Source organism: Natator depressus, chromosome 10, assembly GCF_965152275.1.
Source record: "Natator depressus isolate rNatDep1 chromosome 10, rNatDep2.hap1, whole genome shotgun sequence".
Taxonomy (NCBI): domain Eukaryota; kingdom Metazoa; phylum Chordata; order Testudines; family Cheloniidae; genus Natator; species Natator depressus.
Genome location: NC_134243.1, coordinates 46,260,668 through 46,280,695, shown reverse-complemented (window position 1 = coordinate 46,280,695; position 20,028 = coordinate 46,260,668). Strand labels below are relative to the sequence as shown.

The window sequence follows — 20,028 nt, the reverse complement described above, 5'->3', positions numbered from 1 at the left end:
GAGCACTGAGTTCAAGGGCCAGATCTGTCTCAGACTCCCTGAGCAACCAGGGCAAGTCAATCTCGCTGTGCCTTCATTCCCCATCTGTAACCTCCCCCCCCCCCCACACCACCACTTGCAAAGCACAGAGTTTTGCCGCTGAAAGGGGCTATATAAGAGGTAAGTTTTCGTATGCCTGGAGGTTCGTTACAGGGAAAGATTCGGCAAGCCATGCAGATGGCGGTTGGGTCCCTAGGGTGGCAAAATACCAGACGTGGGACACATCCCCATCATGACTCACCGTCAACATCTGGCAGTGCAGAGCCCTTCTCCCTCAGGCTGGCCTCTGGCTGAGCTGCGCCCCATAGTGGGGAGGCAGAGAAAGACACGCCTGGAGTTGTGTGTCCTTATGGAATGGTTTTATTACAGTTTAATCTCACAGTTGGCAGCATTACATGAGAATAAAGCACTGGACAGGACTGGAAAAGGCCTCTGGAGACGGCATGCAAAACACTGCAACAAGTTAAAGCGAAACAATTCAACAATCGCCCTTGGTTTCTCAGTTATTTCACCCGGTCAGTTAGCAGACTTGGGATTTTCCTTCCTTTCAGGTGGGTCGATTTGTTTCTTTCTTTTTTAAACCTTTTTTTTAATTTTTTTTTTCAATTACATTAAAAAATAAGAGATTCGTACTTCAGTAAAACCCCAGCGCTCGGCTGGCCCGTTTCCATTTGAAATAATAAAAAATAACCCAACAAAACCCAGAGAAAACAACTGAATCGGAAGTTTTTAAGCAATCGCAGGAATCGTGTGAGGAGCGGGAAATACCCCCAGCAATAGGACACCCCCCATTTATCCTCTCTCCCCTCCCCCACCCCGGCTTCCCTCCTCGTGCTGCATCAGTTGTCCCCGCCCTGTGCCCTCCTGTCGCGATCCTGTGAGCTGGAGAAACGGAGATGTGATCGCAGGGAGAAATCGAGGAGGAGAAACTCTGTGAGGAAGGATCAGTGGTGGGGAGCAGGGAGGGAGTGTGGGGGTAACAACATGCCGCTAAAATTTCCCAGTTTGATTTCTACAGGGACCAGGTGGTGGGGGCAGCCTCGATCAATCCGTCTCATTCCCGCATCTCCAGCCGGCCCAGCCTAAGGGACCCGGGGAGGGGGAGGCAGACCCAGGGCGGGGATATGCACAAGTCCAATATGTCTCTCTAGGATAGTTCCATGAGTGGAGCAGGTCCAGCAGCTCGCTCAGTCCTTCTCCCCTCCCCCATCTGGCCCCTCCCCCACCCCGCTACCTGCGCAGGGGGGTGGGGCGGGACCGAAGGGAGAAGGGGGGTGTCTTCAGGAAGCCCTGCCCCCCCGTCTCACAGGTAGAGCTCGTTGCCTTTGATATGCTCTAGCTGTTCCCGTAGTTGGTGGAAGGATGGCCGGATGACGGGGTCCAGGGTCCAGCAGTTTTTCATCACCTCGTAGACGACCTGGGGGCAGCCGTCGGGGGCGTCCATCTTGTACCCCTTCTCCACACGGGGAACGACGTCCTTCAGAGGCTGCGAGGGAGAGGGAGGCTGGGAAGACGGCCCCTTAAGCCCCTGGTCCCTCAGTCATACTGCAGTAGCCCCCAGGGGCCCCCACCTACCAGGATCAGGCCCCCGAGCGCTACCGCTGAACACAGCCCACGTTCCCTGCCCTGGGAGCTCACACGCTTTCACCCCCTCCCCCCTTCGAGCCTCTCCACTGGCTCCCCTCTCACCAGCACAGACAGAGGGGTGAGGCCCCTCCTGGCTTAGCCCCCAGATCTACTCTCTTAGCCAGTCGTCCTCCTCTACCTTTGCCCGGCTAACACTTCCAGCCCATCAGTCTGCTTCTCCCTCGGCTCCTAGGGAGCTTAACCCTCCCTGCTTCAGCCCTAAGGGCAATCTCGACTAGAGCTCCGGATGGACCTCTGTGGGGGGCCGGTTCTGGCCCATCTCTTCCTGGGGGGTCTGAGGCCTTCCTCTGCAGCAGTGGCAGAGATGGGACGCGCGCTAGATGGACCTCAGAGCCGAGCCCAGCTGGCCATGCCTAGGAAATCAACTCTCTGAAGCTACGTGTCAAGCCAACCCCTTTCTCCTCTTTCAGACACACCACGGCCATCCAGTAACAGCTCGGGGCTGGGGAACTACACCTAGTCAAGCTAGTCTATAGAAAAATGTGCTTGTGGGATAGATACCTTGGCCTCTCTCTCTCCCCCAGCCCCTAATATTTGCGTTCTAGAAGCACCCAGACATCCCCAGGCAGGGATCGGGGCCTCATTGTGCTGGGTGCTGTGCGGACACCCAGGGAGAGCGAAGAACTTGCAAGCAACAGCTAAGGCTGAAAAGGGGCAGGAGAAACAGGGCTAGTCTCCTCACTCTATGCTTGCACGGCACCTAGCACAACGGGACTCCGATCAGGGCCTCTAGGAGCTCCTACCACAATCTCATTTCAAGCAAGACATGGCCAGCCGCTGTACCAACCAAAAGGAGAGCAGGTAGCTGGGAGAGGCTGCGTGTCTCCCCAGACGCCCGCCCCCCAGGAAAGCTGGGAGCACCGAACCCTTGGTCTCCACACCGCTACTTGGCCGACATCTTGTCGGCGCCTGAGGGGAGGGATCTGAAGAAGTGGTTCTGTGGACGGCGCTCCACGGGTACGAGGCAGAGCAGGAGGAGGGTGGATGGGCTGGGGCAGCAGTGGCCCGGTGAGTGGAGGCGGCTGGTGCTGCTGGTGGCAGTCAGGGACAAGAGCAAAGCAGCAGGGAGGGGCAGCCTGGATCTGGAGGGCGATCTCAGCAGCACAGTTGGGGGCGGGGGGGGGAGGGGGGGGCGGGGGGACGTCGCAGTCACTGAGGAGGGGTTCCAACAGGGAGAACGAAGATGAAACAATGGGCAGGGCCTGGGGCTGCCTGGATGGGCGGGGCAAGAAAAAGGGAGGAGCCAGAGACCTGAGTGACAGGTAGCTCTCCCACTCAAGCAGGTCTCCACCCCCACCCCACAGGCGGGACTCCCACCCCAAGAAGTGGCTTTGTCCACTCGCCAGGGCTCCCGTTAGCCCCCCACACAGAGGGGGCTGTCACCACCCCCGCAAACGCTGCACAGCCCCCCAGACAGTGGGGGGCTGAGGGATCACCCCCCTTCAGACCCTGTGCCTGGCTGCTTTCTGCACAGTGTGTCCAGCGGGTGACACCTGCACTTCCAGAGGGACAGACGCTGGGCAGATTGTGAAAACCCCAGAGACTCCCCTCCGCCCGCCCCCCCAAGATCAGGCCCAAGGTGGCTCAAGCAGAGGGGCTGGGGGAAGGAGGGAGGGAGCGGGAAGCTGCCCCCTGGGGCTTTGCCCTCACTTACGATTCTCGGATAAGGCACTCGCCCGAAGGAGTAGATTTCCCAGAGGAGGATCCCGAAGCTCCACACATCCGACTTGGTGGAGAATTTCTGCAGGGGAGAGAGCCGGCAGCAAAGGGGTCAGGGGGATGGCACAGGGGGTGGAGCGGCTAGCCAGCAGGGGAGGACCCACAACCAAAACGTCAAACCCTCCCGTTCAATTCAGCGCTGCGTTGCCTGCCCGCACACACTGGCAAGAGTGCCCTGTGCTGGGAGGAGAGGAGAATCCAGGCTCCACCCTGGCTTTCAGCTAACCGCCTTAATTGCAGCCAGCAGCGGTGCTTTAATCTCACCATCGCAGCTCTCCAAGCAGCCTGCGGCCTCCTGCAAACGCTCGAGCAGCTTCTCCAAAGTCCACAGAGGAGGGGGATTAAGAGACTGAGCCCCCATCTCCCTCCCTGGGCAGCAGCGTCCATAACAAGGGAGGAATATTTCCTCCCATAGCCCTGGGGGCAGCTCTTCCATGGACCCCTGCCCCCATGTCCTCTGAGCTGCATAGGGGCAGGACTGTTCTGCCTTGCACAAGCCTGTCTGGCCCTGCAAGGGGAGGACACATCTCCCCAGCCAGGCACACCCAAGAAGGAGTAAGCCCATGGGCAAGGCAGGTGACCAGCTCTCCTAGTCACTATGGAAGGCAGAATCTAGCCACTTATATACAGAGCACAGGACTGTGGGCACTTGATCACTGGGGCAGCGCTTGGGGGAGGTAATGGGGGGCGTTGGGGAGCCTGCCCTGCCCTCCGCTCACCTTTTCTCTAAGTGCTTCCGGAGCCGTCCATTTCACCGGCAGCTTCCCTGTGTCCTGAGTGGACGACGCCTCCTTCGTCAGCCCAAAGTCGCTGACCTTGGCGATGTTGTCCTCTGAGACCAGCACGTTCCTCGCCGCCAGGTCCCGGTGGACGAAGTTGTTGGCTTCCAGGTACTCCATGGCTTCACAGACATCTCTGGTGGGTGGGGGAGAGCGCGGCAGGCTTAGGAACCCAGCGGGGTTTGGGGCTGATTGCTGGCTGGCTGGCTATCCACAGCAGTTACAGAGTGAGGGTGTCCCACCCCTGCTGGTGAGGCTGGAGGGACAACTTTTGAGGAGGTTTGTCCCTAGTGATCATTCAATCCACAGCCCCGAAGGAAGCCAGTTCATACCAATGACCGTGGCAGTTTGGTGCCTTCTAGGAACTGGCCTGAGACCCACCTCACTCATTTCACAGAAGTCACTGACCAGACATCCAGTTATAACAACTAAGTCACTGGCTGGATTTGAACCTGTGACCTAAGGGAGAATGTACGCCAGAATCCCATCAATGGTCCCCAGGTGGTGCGGGCCCCCTGTTCGCTGTGAGCTCTCCCCCATCCCTGGGTCCGAGTCACTCTACATCACCGGAAACCCACCAGGCTGCTTGTGAAACACCCAGCCGGCGGGTGCGAGGGGGAGAAGCTACCAAGGAGCAGCAAGCCCTGGGCAGGACTGGGCTAGCGGTGGAAAGGCAGACCTGGAACGTGACTGCAACTTCACGAGCTATCCTGCTGATGGAGGAGATGGGACAGAATGGGGCTGTACTGACTCTGCGGGGCCAGGAGGAGGAGGATACTGCAGTACAGAGATCAGACTCCAGGCATGCCCAGGGGGCAGATCTGCTGTGCGAGAAAGTGCCATTCACGCACGAGAGTGAGATCCTCACAGGGCAGAGTCAGGAGGGCTGGTTGGGATTCCCGGTGCTGCTACTGGATTCTTCACGTGGCTGTGGGTCACCTAATTCCTGTTTGCCTGAGCTGCCCCATCACCCCCCACAGGAGGCGGGCTGGGAGGCTAAGCTCATAACATCTGTAGAGCGCTTTGAGATCCTCGCACGGGAGATGTGAGGAGAAGCACAGTGTTACCATCACCAGAGGCTCTGATGCCGAGAGGCTCAGAGGCATGTGTTGAGCGGATCGTTGGCAAGAACCCCTGGCTACCCCACCATGCGCTCTGGGACCCGGGTCATGGAGGCCCAGCTGTGTACTTACAAGCAGAACTTCAGCAGGCAGTCGCCCCCCAACACAGACCTCCCTCGGGATCGCAGGTAATCGACTAGGCTTCCCTGGTGAGAGAGCGAGACAGGACCATCAGAGCCAACCTGCTAACCCCCGACGCTGCCTCGACAGCCCCCAGCCACCCTGGCGTCCTGCTAAGCAAAGCAGAGCCTGGTTGGATCCGGAGGAGGATGGGAGACTCCTCGGTGGTGCTGGGGGGAGCAGATGGCTCTCTTCTCCAGGTCAGTAATGGACCAACCCACACAAGGCACCGGGGGCGCTGAGTTACTGCAGGGGCCGTGTCAAACAGGCAATTGCCCACGGTGCCTGTCACAAGCCGGGGCCTCCCAGCTGAGCTCCCCCTGGGATGAAGGCATCCTGTATCGCACCTGGTCTAAGCAGCTGTGGGGACCAACCCTGAACCTGCCCCCAGTGGGTGCCCGTGCCGGGGCCTCCTGTTTGTGCCCAAGCACTAGAAACACCAGGCCCCACCTCTGAAGCGCCTGTGGAGAGATAATTGCAGCCAGCGCTCCAGGGGGTCCCACCCTCCCACTGCAGGGAGGCTGCTGGCTCCGTTCACAGGACCCATAATGCACCAGGAGGTGCCCGCGATCTGCCAGGATTCCCCGAAGCATCTTTCCCAGTGCCAGGCAGAGACGCCCCTTGGGGTGTCCAGCGACTCACGGACGCGCTCGGCGTAGGGCACAAGGGAAGCGGCTTGGTGGGGTGCTGTAGACGCAGGCATGGGCCAGGATCGAGTGACATTGACCTGGGGAAGGGGCAGCTAAAGGGAAGGGGGATTCCAAGCCTGGGCAGCTTTCTATTGGCTGCACTGCTTCCTGCATGCACTGGCAAACTTCTGGGGGCAGGAGCCGGGGCGGCCGGCGCTCAGCGGGCCAGTTCTACTCTCGATGCCAGGGAAGGGGGCTGTTGGATTTAGCATGGAGCCTGTTTGATCCCTGCTGCCAGGCCTCACACAGGGCTGGCTCCCCCCCGGCCGCAGAGCCTCACCTTTGCCATGTATTCGGTGACTATGTAGAGGCCGCTCTTCTCCTCCACGATCACCCCCAGCAGCTGCACCAGGTTGCTGTGTCGGAGCTGCCTGCAAAGCCATGGGGCACTAGCTCAGAGCCAGGCAGCAGCGGGCAGATCTGCGCTGGCCCCAGGGAACCGGGACACGGCTGCAGACACAGAGCTGGCACCGGGCGGCTCGCCGTTCCCACGCACCATCCACCCCAAGCCCAGTCACACCAGTGGGTGCTCTTTCCCCCAGATCCACCCCACCCCACTGCCCTAGGCCTGCTCTCCTCACGCCCCTCCCCACCCCGGCAGTGTGCGGAGCTCCCAGCCTCCCCTTGCCCCCCCTTCCGTCTCCCTGTCCCCTGCTCCCCCCGCCCCGACACTCACGTCATCACCGAGGCCTCCGCCAGAAAGGCCTGCGCCGTGGCGTCGTGTTTGATGCACTTCACGGCGACCTTGTTGCCGCGGTAACCGCCCAGCATCACGTCTGAAAGGAAGAGACATGGGTGGACGGTGCCTCACAATGCCGCCACCCCCGCCCAGGGAGACCTCCCCCTCCCCCCGTCCCCCGGGGCCCCTGCGGGTTTACTCGCTGGGGCGGGGAATCAGTTTGGGATTCAGGCGCAGATTGAGGAGTCCCGAGTTCTAATCCCAACTACGTGACCTCAGACACGTCCCCTCTCTGCACCTCAGTCTCCCCCACCCCGTAACTTGGGGACAACGCCAGCCTACGATCTCGGGGCAAAGTGGGTACAAGAGCTGAGCCAGCCTGCTGCACCGGTGGGTCAAGACACTGGGCTCTTCACGGCCCCGAAGAGCTTCGGGAGCCTCAGCTGGAAGTGCTGGGCATGGGCAAAGGGTCACTACAGCCAGAGCCAGGGAGCAGCCGGACACCCACTGGATTCCTGTTGCCCCCCAAGAGCATCACCCCCTCAGGGTGGGGAAGCCAGTGGGGAAGGAGCCGGAGGGAGCCCAGAGCTAGACTGGCCTGAGACTGGATCCCTCCTCTAGGGGAGGGGCTCAGCCCCCAATTCCCCTCCCTAATGACACAGCACAAGAGCCGAGCCCAACTGACCTCCGAACTCCCCTTTGCCGATGATCTGCAGAAGCTTCAGGTCCTTCATGTTGAGGGCCCAGCCGCCTGAAAGGGGAAGGGAGAGGTGAGCAGGCAAACAGACCAGCTGGGATGGATGGGGTGGGGGAGAGGAGTTGCTGACCGTGCCGCCCCCCACTCGGGGATGCACTCACTTCTGGAGAACTCGTCCTGAGCCGCGATCGTCCCCTCCATGAGTTTGGGTTTGATGAGGCGTGTGCAGAGCCCGTCGGCGTCTGTGGTGTAATGCTGGCGGGAGGAGAAGGCAGGAGGTGAGACCCCCCACCCAGCCAGACCTCTGCGGGGGCAGGCGGGGCCCTGACTTAGGAGACCTGCGGTCTGATTCCGGCTCTGCCACCGACTGGCTGTGTGATCCCAGACACCTTTGCTCCACCTGATGCACGGTTTGAGGCCTGATGTAAGGCCCAGCTCCTGCCATCCCCACACAGGGCTGAGGGGAGCGGATACCCCAGGGCACGTCTGTGGCTCCAGGGGAGAGTCCAAAATGGGGAGGGTGGGGGGAGGCCAAATGAACCAGAGAGATCTCCAATTCCCCTTCCTATGTAAAGGATGGGATGGGCCAGGCAGACTGATTCTCCAAGGGAAACAACCTGGGTTCCTTCCCCCCCGGCCAGGGCAGCAGCGCTGGGCTGCAGGGGCTCACTGAGGGAGGCCCCCCGTTTAACCCAGCTCTGCCACCACAGGGTTTGTCTGATGTTTCTCCCCAGTGATTTTTAGTGCTCACAAAGGCAAAGGAGCGATAGTGGGGGGTCTGGCAGAGAGCACCATGGGGCAAATGCCTGATCCATCTCCTAGCTCTAAAATCCAGACTGACAGCCCCCGCCTGGGTCTGGTCCCGACCCCCAGCTCTGCCAACGCCCCCCAGTCCTGATCTGCAGCCCCTCCCTTGCCCTGCCGACGCCCCCCTGTCCTGATCCACAGCCCCTCCCCTGCCCTACCCACGCCCCCCTAGTCCTGATCCGCTGCCCCTCCCCTGCGCTGCCAACGCCCCCCTAGTCCTGATCCGCTGCCCCTCCCCTGCCCTGCCAACGCCCCCCTAGTCCTGATCCGCTGCCCCCCCCGCCCTGCCAAAGCCCCCCTACTCCTGATCCGCTGCCCCTCCCCTGCCCACACCCCCCAGCGCTGATCCGCAGCCCCCCCTTCCCTGCCAACGCCCCCCCCGTCCTGATCCGCAGCCGCTCCCCTGCCCTGCCAACATCCCCCAGTCTCACCCTGCAGCCCCCCAGTATAGATATTCCACCCCTTCCCCCAACATTCGTGCAAATGGCTCCTCATTTCGGACCTGTGTTTCCCCTGGCTATTTGAGCCTTGCCGGTCTGTGCCAATTTCTGTGGCCGGGGGGGGGGGGGGGGGGGAGAGGAGGGGAGAGGAATTGGCAGAGATACCAGAGGAAAAAATGTGGGTTCCAGTGTTGCTCAAACGGTGCAGTGGCACAGTCTGCCCACCAGGGGGTAGCACAAGGACAGGAACTGACCAGCTGGCCTTAGCGCAAGGGCCTGCAGAGGAGCTTGTCCTGCAGGCTCCTGTCTGAGCCCCAGAAACAAGGGTGAATTGGGGAACACACACACACACACACGCACGCATATACTGGGCAGACGACCCCCTGCTCCCCACGTGCACCCAGCCCAGAGCTGCCTGCCTTCCTTTACAGCACCATGTGTTGGCTACAGCAAGGATTTTGGGCTAGGCTGATCTGGAGGGTCTGCTCCAGCCAGGAGACGGCCACATCCTCTCCCCTCCACCCCCCAGGGCCATCTCTGCCCCAGGGAGTTCCAATGGGCACTCAGAACCAACACCAGCAGAGCCCAGCCCCCACCCCAGAGCTAACCAGCTGGACAGGGGATCACAGACGGATGGGACCCTACCAGCTCATGTCCCTTCACCCCCACATGAGCCTAATGGAGCCCTGGTGACCTCAGATCTGCCATGTCCGCCCTAACCTGGAGAGCACGGAGTTGTTCCTGGCCGTGAAAGATCAGGGTGAGAAACCAATGCAAATCTCAAGAGAAACCAATGCAAATCTCCCTGGGCTACTCCACCCTCTGGCAGGCTCCCCACCCTCTTGGAGCCAGCCCCCTGCCCCAGTGCACTCGGCTCCCAGGAGAGGCACGAGACTTTCGGATTCCATCACACAGCGAGGAGCCTCTTCCTGCCCGGGCTGGGGGCGGGGCGGGCCCCTGAGAGGCAGGAAGTGCTCAGCAGGTTTGTCTGAATCATTATCAGGGCAGAGCCAGGCTGAGCCTGGCTAACCGCAGCCTGCACCGAGCGCTTAGGGGGCGGGGGTGGGGGGGGGAGAGGAGAGAGAGAGGCTGGGCTCCTCAGCAGGGGGAGGGGAGGGCGCAGCTACTTGAGTGCAGATGGGAGGTATCTAGCCCAGCCCTGGAGAGACTGGTGGCCTGCGTTTGCCTCTAGGGCCGGTGCAGCGGGAACCTCCCCACGACCCACTGCCCTCCTGACACACCGCCACCCTGAGTGGCAGATGCTCTCTCTAGGGCTGAAAGACAGGAGTTGAGTCTCTGTGATCCCCTCTGCAGAGTCCTGCCAGCGCGGGGTGGTGGGTGTGCATGAAACAGAGATCACCATGTGCCGCGGGGACAGAGCGGGGTGCCTGGAGAGCGACACATGGAGAACAAAGGATTTGGAAAGCAAATCTTTATGCAAACTCAGTGCTGCAAGGCAGGCAGCTTGGGGCGGTGACTGCATGGAGCGGGTGCTGGGAGTCCAAGGCCGTGGGCCATTTTCATGGAGGGCTGGGAGACCTGGCCAGGCCAAGCTTTTGAGGAGCCTCTCCCCCACAGCTCACCTCCACCAGCTGCATGAGGTTCTCGAAGTAGACCTCCTCGTCGATGCTGAGCTTGCTGGAGGAGTAGATGATGCGATAATGCTCCACCTTCCCCTCGCAGCTCACACACAGGGTGTAGTCCCCCGGGTAGTTGGTGCTCTCCCGCACCAGGAAGAGGCCCGTCTCTGGGGGGTACAGCAGCCGCTCCGCCTGCTCCCGCGTGATCTTCCCATGGAACCAGCTGGGGCAGGGGGAGAGACAGCAAAGGGATAAATTCACTGCCCCAGTGCATGAGGGACACAGCGAGGACAAGGGTTCTTACGCACAGCTCTGCCAGTGCCCCTCAATCCAGACCTGCAGCCCCCTTGCTATCCCAGCCTGGCGCCCCCACAGCTCTGCCAGCCCCTCTGCGATCCCAGCCCGGTGCCTCCACAGCTCTGCCAGTGCCCCTCAATCCCAACCTGCAGCCCCCCTGATGTCCCAGTCCCAATCAGAAGCCATTGTCCAAGGGGGAATTGTTCAGCGGACATTGCCAGTGTGGGCGTCACTCAAGCCATGGGGAAGAGCTGGGGCTGAAAGGGGAGGGTCTGTAAGGAAAATGCAGGAGGGTGACAGCACAGCTGTTGAGAACAGAAACAGCTTCCTGGGCACGCAGGGAAATGGCCCCTTCCCCATCTGCTTTGGCCACGTCCCACCCTCGGTGCTGCCCGGGTGAACACGACTGACTGTGCCCCTCACACGTGATCAGGAACGTGCAACTTCCTGTAAGGCCTCAGACCAGTGCAGCCACTGACACTGAGCCTCGGCTGCAGGACAGCAAGGTGCTGAGGTAGGCAGAATGTGCAAGCCAGACACAAGACAAGAGATGATAAGAAAGGCACGCACACAGGAAATCCTCTGAGAAAGTAGGAAAGGGACCTAGCTAGCTGGCAGTGCAAGTTTCCTGCCGGGGTGCAGGGCATCGCCGGGGGCCAGAGCATGCACATGCTCCCAGGCAAGGAAGCAAGCAGATGCATGGAGCCCAACAAAGGCCTTAGGGTGCTAGCACAGCGTGGAGGAGCACCCAGAGGCAGAGAGACTGCTGGCACCCAGACTGCATGAGATGAGTACAGATCCAGGGGGAAAAACACCAGCAGAGAATTGTAAACCACACGGGCTTGGGGTGCTGCTGATCCGCACTCATCTAGTGCTGTGTAAAGCCCCGCACGTCCCAGGCCTGTGGGTGCTTCCTCCATCTCCAGAGACTTGTAACTGCCTTGAATGGCGGGACCAGCTGCTGAAAAGTGACCCCAGCTGTGGGACATACATCTAACTTCACAGTGCTCCGATGGGAGGAGAGGTCAGCGCTCCTGGCTGGGAGACGTGTCTGCAGGACACTGGGAGAAGGAGACCCAGGCACCCCGAACAGACGTCCCAACCCCACATGCATTTCCCTCTGCGCGAGGTGCTCCCGATCGGCCACCCCCAGCGCCTGCAGCCCTTACAACCAGAGCCTCTTGTAACCATCGGCCAGGCCACACACAAGCATTCTTGTGCGCAGAGCCCCAGGAAATACACACACACACACGCTGCTGAGACCGACCCAGCCCCAATAGGTGTGAGCACCAGGAAGTGCAGAAACGGAGTCACCAAAGCACGTGCAGATCTCCCGGCTTCAGCTTTCACTACTGACCCTGCCCTTACACAAGACACCGCCCCTCACTTCGCCCCCCAGGACTTCCTCTGCCCTGTGTTCCACACACTGCCCACTATACCCAGCGTGAGCTGGTCTGCGACAGCCATTTGATGCAGACACTATCACCACTATATCAGCTCCTCTGGATTTAAGCCCTCATTAATTGCTCTGGCTAACTGGCCTGAGCGCCCTCTACTGGTGAATGAGAGTATAATCCACCTGCACGCTACCCCCATATACCCAAAGGAACACAGCTAGGTGCAAGTCCCATACGAGAGTGGACTTGTATTTGGCAGCTATGAGTTAAGCAAGCCTAGGATGAGGCCACTGGACTGGTGACCCATGAAATGGGAGGTAGCAGGCATGAGGGGCAGCATCACAGGGGCATTTTCCCCCACACACTTGGAACATTAGGGGGATAAGGGCTCAAAAATCCCACATGCCTTCTCTCTTCTGGCTGGTGGGAAGCCTTTATAGCTGCAAAAAAACCTTCCAAATGTGACCCGATGCTGCATTTGTCTTCCTTAGTCTGCAGACAGATAGCTCCAGTGCCTCTGTAGATGCTCATAGCTCTCCGAAGCAGCCACAGAACAAAGTTAACAAGATTCTGGTCAGTTTCTCTGCTGTTACTCAGAGCCCTAGCAGTGAAACTGACAGAAACCAGGTCAATTTCCCTCTGCTGCTGGGAAAGCCATGAACCCAGGTACTGATGCTGTTGCATCTTTTTGCTGGCTCTCTCTCTGGTACAGCAGCTTTAGCCCTCTGGTTTGCAGGTCTCCAGTAAGTTTTTCAAGCCCTGTGTTAGGCAGCACTCAAATCATCAGTCCAGCCTTGCTCCAGATCCACCGTCCTGCTGCCCATGGCCACCAAAATGCAGCACAGGATCTGAGTGGCAATCGGTAAGACAGGTCTTGTTCCTAGTTCTGCCCCTTCCTCTGGATACTCACGGCATCAGACTGAGTTTGGTTCCGGCTTTCACTCCTTCCCTTTTCTGAACGTAGTTGGCAGGGATGATCCCCTCACGGCCCACCTTGTTTTTGGCTTTGTACCAGTTGGGATCCTGGGAAGGGAAAGCAGAAGGGAGCAGAGCCCCCCGTGTGTCTATGCCACCCACAATACTATCCCCTTCTCTCCCACTGAGCAATGCACTGCCATAGAGACACTTACATCTACACAGTGCCTTTTATCTTGGGGAATCCTAAAGACATTATGCATGCAGCCACCTCTGAGCTGTCACATGGCAGTTGTTTAACAGCTCACAGTAACACTACACAACAGTTTAGCTCGGGCACTGAAGACGACAAGAGTCCATTTACATTTGCAGAACGTAATCCCCGGGGCTGGAATCCGATCAAGGCAACAGGGTTAACAAGCCTGTCCTTTTGCAAAACAGAAAGAAAAAAAATGCTCTGGCACCTCGAATGAGCTGCAGTGTTTAGTGCGTCAGCTTTTCACCCCATCTGTAGCAAGGCACTGCTAATAGCCCAGCATCTCTTTGCACTCCAAGGCCCTGGCTTCCCACTGATGCAGGAAGAGATGTGCCTCCGCTCCGACTGAATGCCTGCGTCACTGCCTGCAGGACCTCTGGTTTTCCCGGAGGTCCCCCACCCAAGCACTCACCCAGCCCAACCCTGTTTAGCCGATGAGACAAGACCAGAGAAGGCCTGGGCCTACACAACAAACCAACCCACGCTGCCTGCTCACTACGTGCTCTAGCTCATGGCCAGACTGCCATCCCGCCACCCTGTAGCTCTGAGCTTGGGAACACTTGAAATGCGACAGCGGCACGGCTGCACTTCAGCGTACACGCAGCCTACACCGACGGGAGGGGGACGAAAGCCACCTCCCTGAGAGGCAGCAGCGAGGCCAGTGGAAGAGTTCGTCCCTCGACATAGCGCTGTCTGCACTGGGGGTTAGGTCGGCTTCACTACGTCGTTTGGGGCACGGATTTTTCAGAGTGACGTCGCTGGGTCGACCTAACTTTTTAGCGTAGATCGGACATCTGCCTGCAAGGGACATGCTGGCCATGCCATAGCTCCACCGTATGACTATAGAGGCCCAGCTCGGGGGCAGCAGACACTGGTCAGCCCCACCTTCCCTCATGAAAAAGGCCCCATCAGATTTATCACCTGACTGCCATTAACTGCAGACCAACCCCCTGGTCTCCAGGTGTCACTGCTCAGACCCTGCCCATGGTAGGTCTAAATGAGACACCCCGGCCATCTCTTGGGCATCTTATGGGTCGCAGCATTGTCCATGCACACAGAGTCACTCCTGGCAGAGTCTCACTTTAAACCCACGTGACTGCCTCCCTGGGACCCGCCTGAGCAACTTACATTTTGGAGAGGTTTAAATAACGATCACATTAATTACAAAGGCAGCCGGGTTTCCTGTCTCTTCTGCTCCCCTGGGGAGAGAATCCAGGCAGGGCTCCTGCATAATGAGCATACCCCAGTGGGTACTGGCGGCATCGCATCTCTCTGCAGTGGGCCCCCCTCTGACCCCAAAGCCAGCAAGGGGGTCTCCCTGTTTTTCAATCTGTAGATCACTTTCTGATCAAATTAAATCACCCTCCTTCCCCCACCTCCTACTATTTGGGTTCCCAAAACTTTCTGTCCAGCAACCCACACCCCTCTTCTGGGTGTCTGATGGCAGGGTGGCTATTCCACCCCTCCTTCCTGGACCGCAAGCCGAGAACCAGCGCTGTGAGGGCACTCCAAAATGGGATGCAGAGATGCAATCCCTCCAGCTGCCTTAGGGGTTGCCCCAGGGAGGGCAGGGAATTGCCAGCACCCCTGAAGCGAAGGGCGGGGTGGGTTACCTTGGTGACGGCAACGATGGTGAGCACGTCCCCTTTACTGAACGGAAGGTCCTGCTCGGCGGTGCCTTGGAAGTTATACTTGGCGATACATTCCGTACCGGACGGCCAAACGGCCTGCAAGAGGGACAGAAAAACAGGGCCTCAGATGCTGACTGTACTCGGCTCCCGCCACCAGAAGGAGCCAAACCTCAGATTCCACCCCCGGGGGTGGAAAGTCACACATGTGGGATCCCATGTGCCCAGTGAGTGTGCAAGAAATGCTAGCGGAGGGATGGGGGTTATGGGCTGGGTATACGTGCTGGTTAATACATGCAGCCACCCTTAGCTGTGGGCTGACCCTGGCCCCATCGTTTGGCTTGAGAACTCCCAAGGGCCCTCGGCTACTGGCCAGGAGGTTTCATTAGCAAAGCCTTTCAGAGCCAGGGGAGGTGCCATGGCTGAGCGGCCTCTGGTCTCCAGAGCCTCATGTGGAACTCAGGGCTTCTGCCCCATGGAGGGCACAAAAGGAAGGGGGAAAAGTCCTGATTTAACCCTTCGGCTCCTGAGGCTGGGAGGACAGAATACACCATGCTAGTGCCCTTGGGGGTGTGCAGGCATATTGGTGCCAAGCGATTTACACTGGGTTCCAGAAACCAGTGAGCGCTGCAGAAAGGAGTGGCCTGCACCTGACCCCCAGACATGGGCCCCGCCAGCCAAAACAGGGCTCCAGCCTTTGCCTGTCTCTCCTCCCACCCCACACAGGCCTCAAGCAACTCTGGCCTTTCCCTGTCCCCAACCCCCACCAAAGCACTGGTGGCTCTGGCTGTTACCTGCATTCCTGACATTGTCTCAGGCGGGTCTGGGGATCAAATCTCACAGGAGGGACACGTCACTTGGCATGAGATCTAGAGAAGTGAATGAGAGAGGATGTGCTGAGAACGAGCTATGTCACGCACCTAGCCCCATGGGCAGCTCCAGAGGCCCCCGCCCACCCCAGGAATATCCATCTTATTCTTCAACACACAAAGCAGGGCTTGAAAAATGTTGCCAGACACCTACTACCCTGAGGCAAGGCGGGAGCGGCATCCCCAGGGAGGTTGCAGAGCAACACCCTGGTGGAGAAGGCCAGTCCCCACCCTCCGGCTGTGGGGAAGGTGGTGTCTACACTCCCTGCATGGGGAGCTCCTTGTTTGGATCAGTCTCTGCCCAGTGGGTGCCTGATGAATTCAAAGGCCTGACCCTCCGGCTCCTGGGTTATTAGAAGGAAGGATCTTGTACTCTCTCCCTTCCCCCAGCCATCTCACACCCATAGCCCTGACTGCTGTACGCACAGAAGCTTTCTGCTGTCCTACCCTGACACTGCCTCCTGCACGCTCTGTGGGGATAGCTATTCTGCCCTTGTTTCATGAGTCCTTCCCCTAGAGACAGCTCTAGGGCCTGTCTCTGCACCTATGAGCTGCAGCAGAGTGAACCTGACACAATTCTTCCAGGCTTCCCCCAGGGATGGGACAGCAGTCCTGAAACTGACCAGGCACGTCAATTACATGCTTCTGCCTCTTGCTGGAAGGGCAGGGCTGCATCAGGACAGATTCTGACCCTGGCAAAGATCAAGAAGGGCTGGTTAAGTTCGTTAGGAACGGTGGCTTAGCTCTGCCTCCCTCTTTTCCACACATGCCAGGAAAGCACCTTGCTCACCGCCAGGGAGCAGGTGAACGGATTTCCCAAACAGCCTCTCCCACTGCGGTGACACTGGGGGGGGAAGCAAGGGCAGAAGCCGTAGCTTCATGCAGGCGGCTGAAGTCTCGGAAGCCAGCCGCTAGCATCAAGCCCTCCCCTCACCCAGTCTCCGTGCTGTCGGTGGCAGGAGATGCGATGCTGTGAGTACCCCAGGGCACCAATGTAATTTGACAGAACAAACAGGAAGCGGTTGGGGTAGGCGGATGAGGCTGCTGAGCGCCATTCAGAAATGCAGAGGCCCACTCTGCACCCAAGCAAGCTGCGACTGCTGGGAAGAAGCCTCCCTTGTGTGCTAGCTGTGACACAAACCGGGTTCTTTGGCGCACAAGCTGCCTGGTGGAGGTTTCTCCCCACTCTTTGGGATGCTGCGGGGGGACAGACAGGGTGGGGATCATGCACGTTTCACTGCCCCTCCCCCCGATCTAGGTCTCAGCCAGGCCAGGGAGGGGAGGGGAGGGGAGGGGAAGGGCGCGTGTCTGTGGGAATTAGCCCTGTCCCCTGGCTCAGCCTTTCAGACCATTGCTGGCCTGATGGAGCTCTGGGAAGGGGCATGGCATGGCCTGTCTCAGCCCAGCTCTGCTGCAGCAACTCTGTCTGGTGGGGGGAGGATCCAAACCTGAGTGAGGATTTTGGTTTCATCCACTTTCAGCTGCTGCAGGTCTGGGGGAAAAGGGACGTGGTTTCAGTCCCTGACCTCCCTGGCTATCCATTGGGGGGTGGGGCCAAGATCAGCATAGGCAGTAGAGGGTCTCAGCTCAGCTTAACCCACTTCCCACTCAGCTCTTGGGCCAATGAGATGAACAACTGTCCCCATCTGGCGGGGAGGAAGGAATACGGCCTCCACCTGCTCCCCACAATAGTGCTCCAGTAGGTCACTGTGCCAGAGCCTCGATACAGCAATGATGGGCACGTTAAGAGTGGCAATGGATGCCAGGTATGTTGGCAGGGCAGAGCCCAAGATGGCAGGAGCTGACCTATAAAACAGGATAGTGTTCTCCAACTTTCCATGGGGGTGGGGGGTGTAAAGGAAGGAGATGGGAGAAAACAGTTTAATTTGAGGGTAGATATTGTATCTGAGTTTGGCTGGCTACAGATCCACTTCACTGGTTAGACTGGAAGCCCATGAACTCGGACTAAGGGCTGAAAGATTCCTCCCCCCGACCCCCCAGAGAGATTCCTCCCCCAAAGCTGGGCAAAACTAACTGATCCAAGTGTACCCAGCTCCCGCACTAGGAGCGGGCTACAGAGCACACTTTAAGGCAGGTCAGGAAGGGGAAGGACCCCCCCCCCCCCCCACAAGGGGACACCACTTACACACTCATAAGAGATCAGAAAGTAGCAAAACACATTTTTAACCAATCCAGATACATCAATTAAATTCCAAAGCATCCAAACAGTCTATGAACTGCCATCTCCAGCTGACAGGTTCCTAGTCACTGAACCATAGATATGAAGGCTAAAGGGATTACTGAGATCCTCACTTTTCTGCACGGCACAGGCCAGAGAACCTCGCCTAGCAATTTCTGCACCAAGCCCATAACTTCAGCACTTCTGGAGGAGCCAACAACCCAATTCACAGCCCTCCCCTCTATGGATGGCGGTGATCAGCATTCCCAGTTTGTGCATGGAGGGGATGTCTGCATTGTACCCACGGCACTCAAGCCCCTGCTTGACCATCCCACTCTGCATTTACAGTTGCTGGACCCAGGTCTCACAGCCATGCTAATGCGTCCGTATTGCACTACACTGACCTTCTGACTCGCATCTGCAGCTTGACCTGCCTCCACATGGCAAAATGACAGGGCTTGGGCAGGACTTGAGCTTGCCCCCCCCCCCCCCCCCCGGCGGGTCCTAGGACCCACGTGCTGAGTGCTTGCAGACCCGAGTCAGAAAGATGTGTGTGTGGACAGTGGGAAGGGGGTTTGGGCTCAAACCAGAGTCTCGGGGCGTGGCTACGCTGGAAACTTCAAAGCGCCGTTGCGGGAACGCTCCCGCGGCAGCGCTTTGAAGTGCGAGTGTGGTCGCCCGCGAGCGCTGGGAGACAGCTCTCCCAGCGCTCCTGGTACTCCACCCTCCACAAGCCAGCAATCACACCCCTGAGCCAGCAAGTTAGAGCGCTACAAAATGTAAGTGCAGACAAGCCCTCAGCCTTGGTTTACAATGCAGTGTAGACAATCCCTTAAAGTAACAAGGTCACTCCTATGGGAAAACCACGCTGGGGGAACTTTTTAGTGACGTTGCCCGCAGTGGTGCACCTTGGGAGGTATTTTTGCAGGTAGCTGGGTGTAAACAGCAGTTCGTTCTACTGTTTCGAGTGCAGCACAGCACACACAGCCCCATCTCCTGCTTCCTGGCAGCAACGGATCCCTGGATTCCCCCAGAGTAGTGGTTCTCAACCCGTGGCCCGCTTGCGGCCCAATCAGCACACAGCTGCGGCCCACGTGACATCCTCAGGGCCATACAGGTAGCATTGTTATGCAGCCCACAGTGGTAAATAGATTGAGAACCACTGCCCCAGAGGATACACCCCCCCCCCCTTACAATTACCAAGTGTAGCCAATCCTCTGTGCTACAACTGATGCTGCTGATTAGCAACAACCAGCCACCATGTGGGCTTGGATCCTTCAGAAGCTAAAGGCTGGCTCTTCCTTCCCAGGGAGGAGGGATAAAGCTGGCTGTGTGTCCCCCCTTCTCCCTGTTCCTGGCTCGGGGAAAGTTATTACAGCAGGGAAGGGCAATCCCCACCTCAGTTATGTCCAAGGAGTTGGGGTTGTTGGCGCAGTATCTAAGCCCCAGTACAAGTCTTCCTGCTGTTTGCCAATTCCATCACTTCTTGGGTGTGTGGGTGGCTGAGTGATGACCAGTTATGTAGCATTAAAGCATCATCCAGGCATCAAATCATCCTGCGAGGCAAGGAGGTATCAGCCCCACTGTTCACCAGGGGGAACTGAGGCACAGAGCGGGAGCCCTGCTCGAGTCAGTGGCAGAGTCGGGATCAGAACTCGGAAGCTCCCAGTTCCTTACCCAATCCACGAGGTCACAAAACCCCCTGGCCCACATCACACGCCAATCAACGGAGCTGGACTCCAAGCACAGCCCCTCATGCACTGTCAGCAGCGCCAACCAGGAAACTGCTCGCACGCACACGCACCACACACACTAATGCTATCCACTAGCTAAAGGCTCAGCTGACACAGGTACCTGTGCGGGCAAGAGGCATAGGCAGCTACTGAAAGGTGTGTAACTGGAGACCAGACAGGAGAACATTTCTCGGCAGGCCCTGCTCCAGAACGGCAGGAGGTTGGTTGAGAATCATCAGACTGGGACAGGGAGGGCTTCCATTAGAATGAAGGAAACTGAGGGCATAGGCAGCCTTGGGGGGCTGAGAGCCACCTTCGGTTCATGGGGGCTTTGTTGCCAGCCTGTTCTGTTTTTCCTCAGCATTTGCAGAGGATGTGCTGTTCTAAGCAATCACTCCCCCAGTTCACCAATTCACAGAGCCACAGATGGCACCTGT

At 58.6% G+C, this 20,028-nt stretch overlaps 1 protein-coding gene across 1 annotated transcript in view; it reads right to left on the bottom strand.

Annotated features, from left to right (window-relative positions):
• Positions 1 to 864: 864 nt before the first annotated feature.
• Positions 865 to 20,028, bottom strand: part of CSK (C-terminal Src kinase) — a 68,903-nt gene continuing 49,739 nt past the window's right edge. Inside the window, exons 2-13 of the mRNA XM_074965994.1 lie at positions 15,605 to 15,679; positions 14,796 to 14,909; positions 12,922 to 13,034; positions 10,321 to 10,540; positions 7,652 to 7,745; positions 7,479 to 7,544; positions 6,791 to 6,890; positions 6,395 to 6,485; positions 5,378 to 5,451; positions 4,125 to 4,320; positions 3,341 to 3,427; positions 865 to 1,525 (exon numbers count right to left, since the gene is read on the bottom strand). Of these exons, the coding sequence (XP_074822095.1) occupies positions 1,343 to 1,525; positions 3,341 to 3,427; positions 4,125 to 4,320; positions 5,378 to 5,451; positions 6,395 to 6,485; positions 6,791 to 6,890; positions 7,479 to 7,544; positions 7,652 to 7,745; positions 10,321 to 10,540; positions 12,922 to 13,034; positions 14,796 to 14,909; positions 15,605 to 15,619 (1,353 nt within the window). The 5' untranslated portion in view covers positions 15,620 to 15,679 and the 3' untranslated portion in view covers positions 865 to 1,342. The remainder of the gene's footprint in view (positions 1,526 to 3,340; positions 3,428 to 4,124; positions 4,321 to 5,377; positions 5,452 to 6,394; positions 6,486 to 6,790; positions 6,891 to 7,478; positions 7,545 to 7,651; positions 7,746 to 10,320; positions 10,541 to 12,921; positions 13,035 to 14,795; positions 14,910 to 15,604; positions 15,680 to 20,028) is intronic.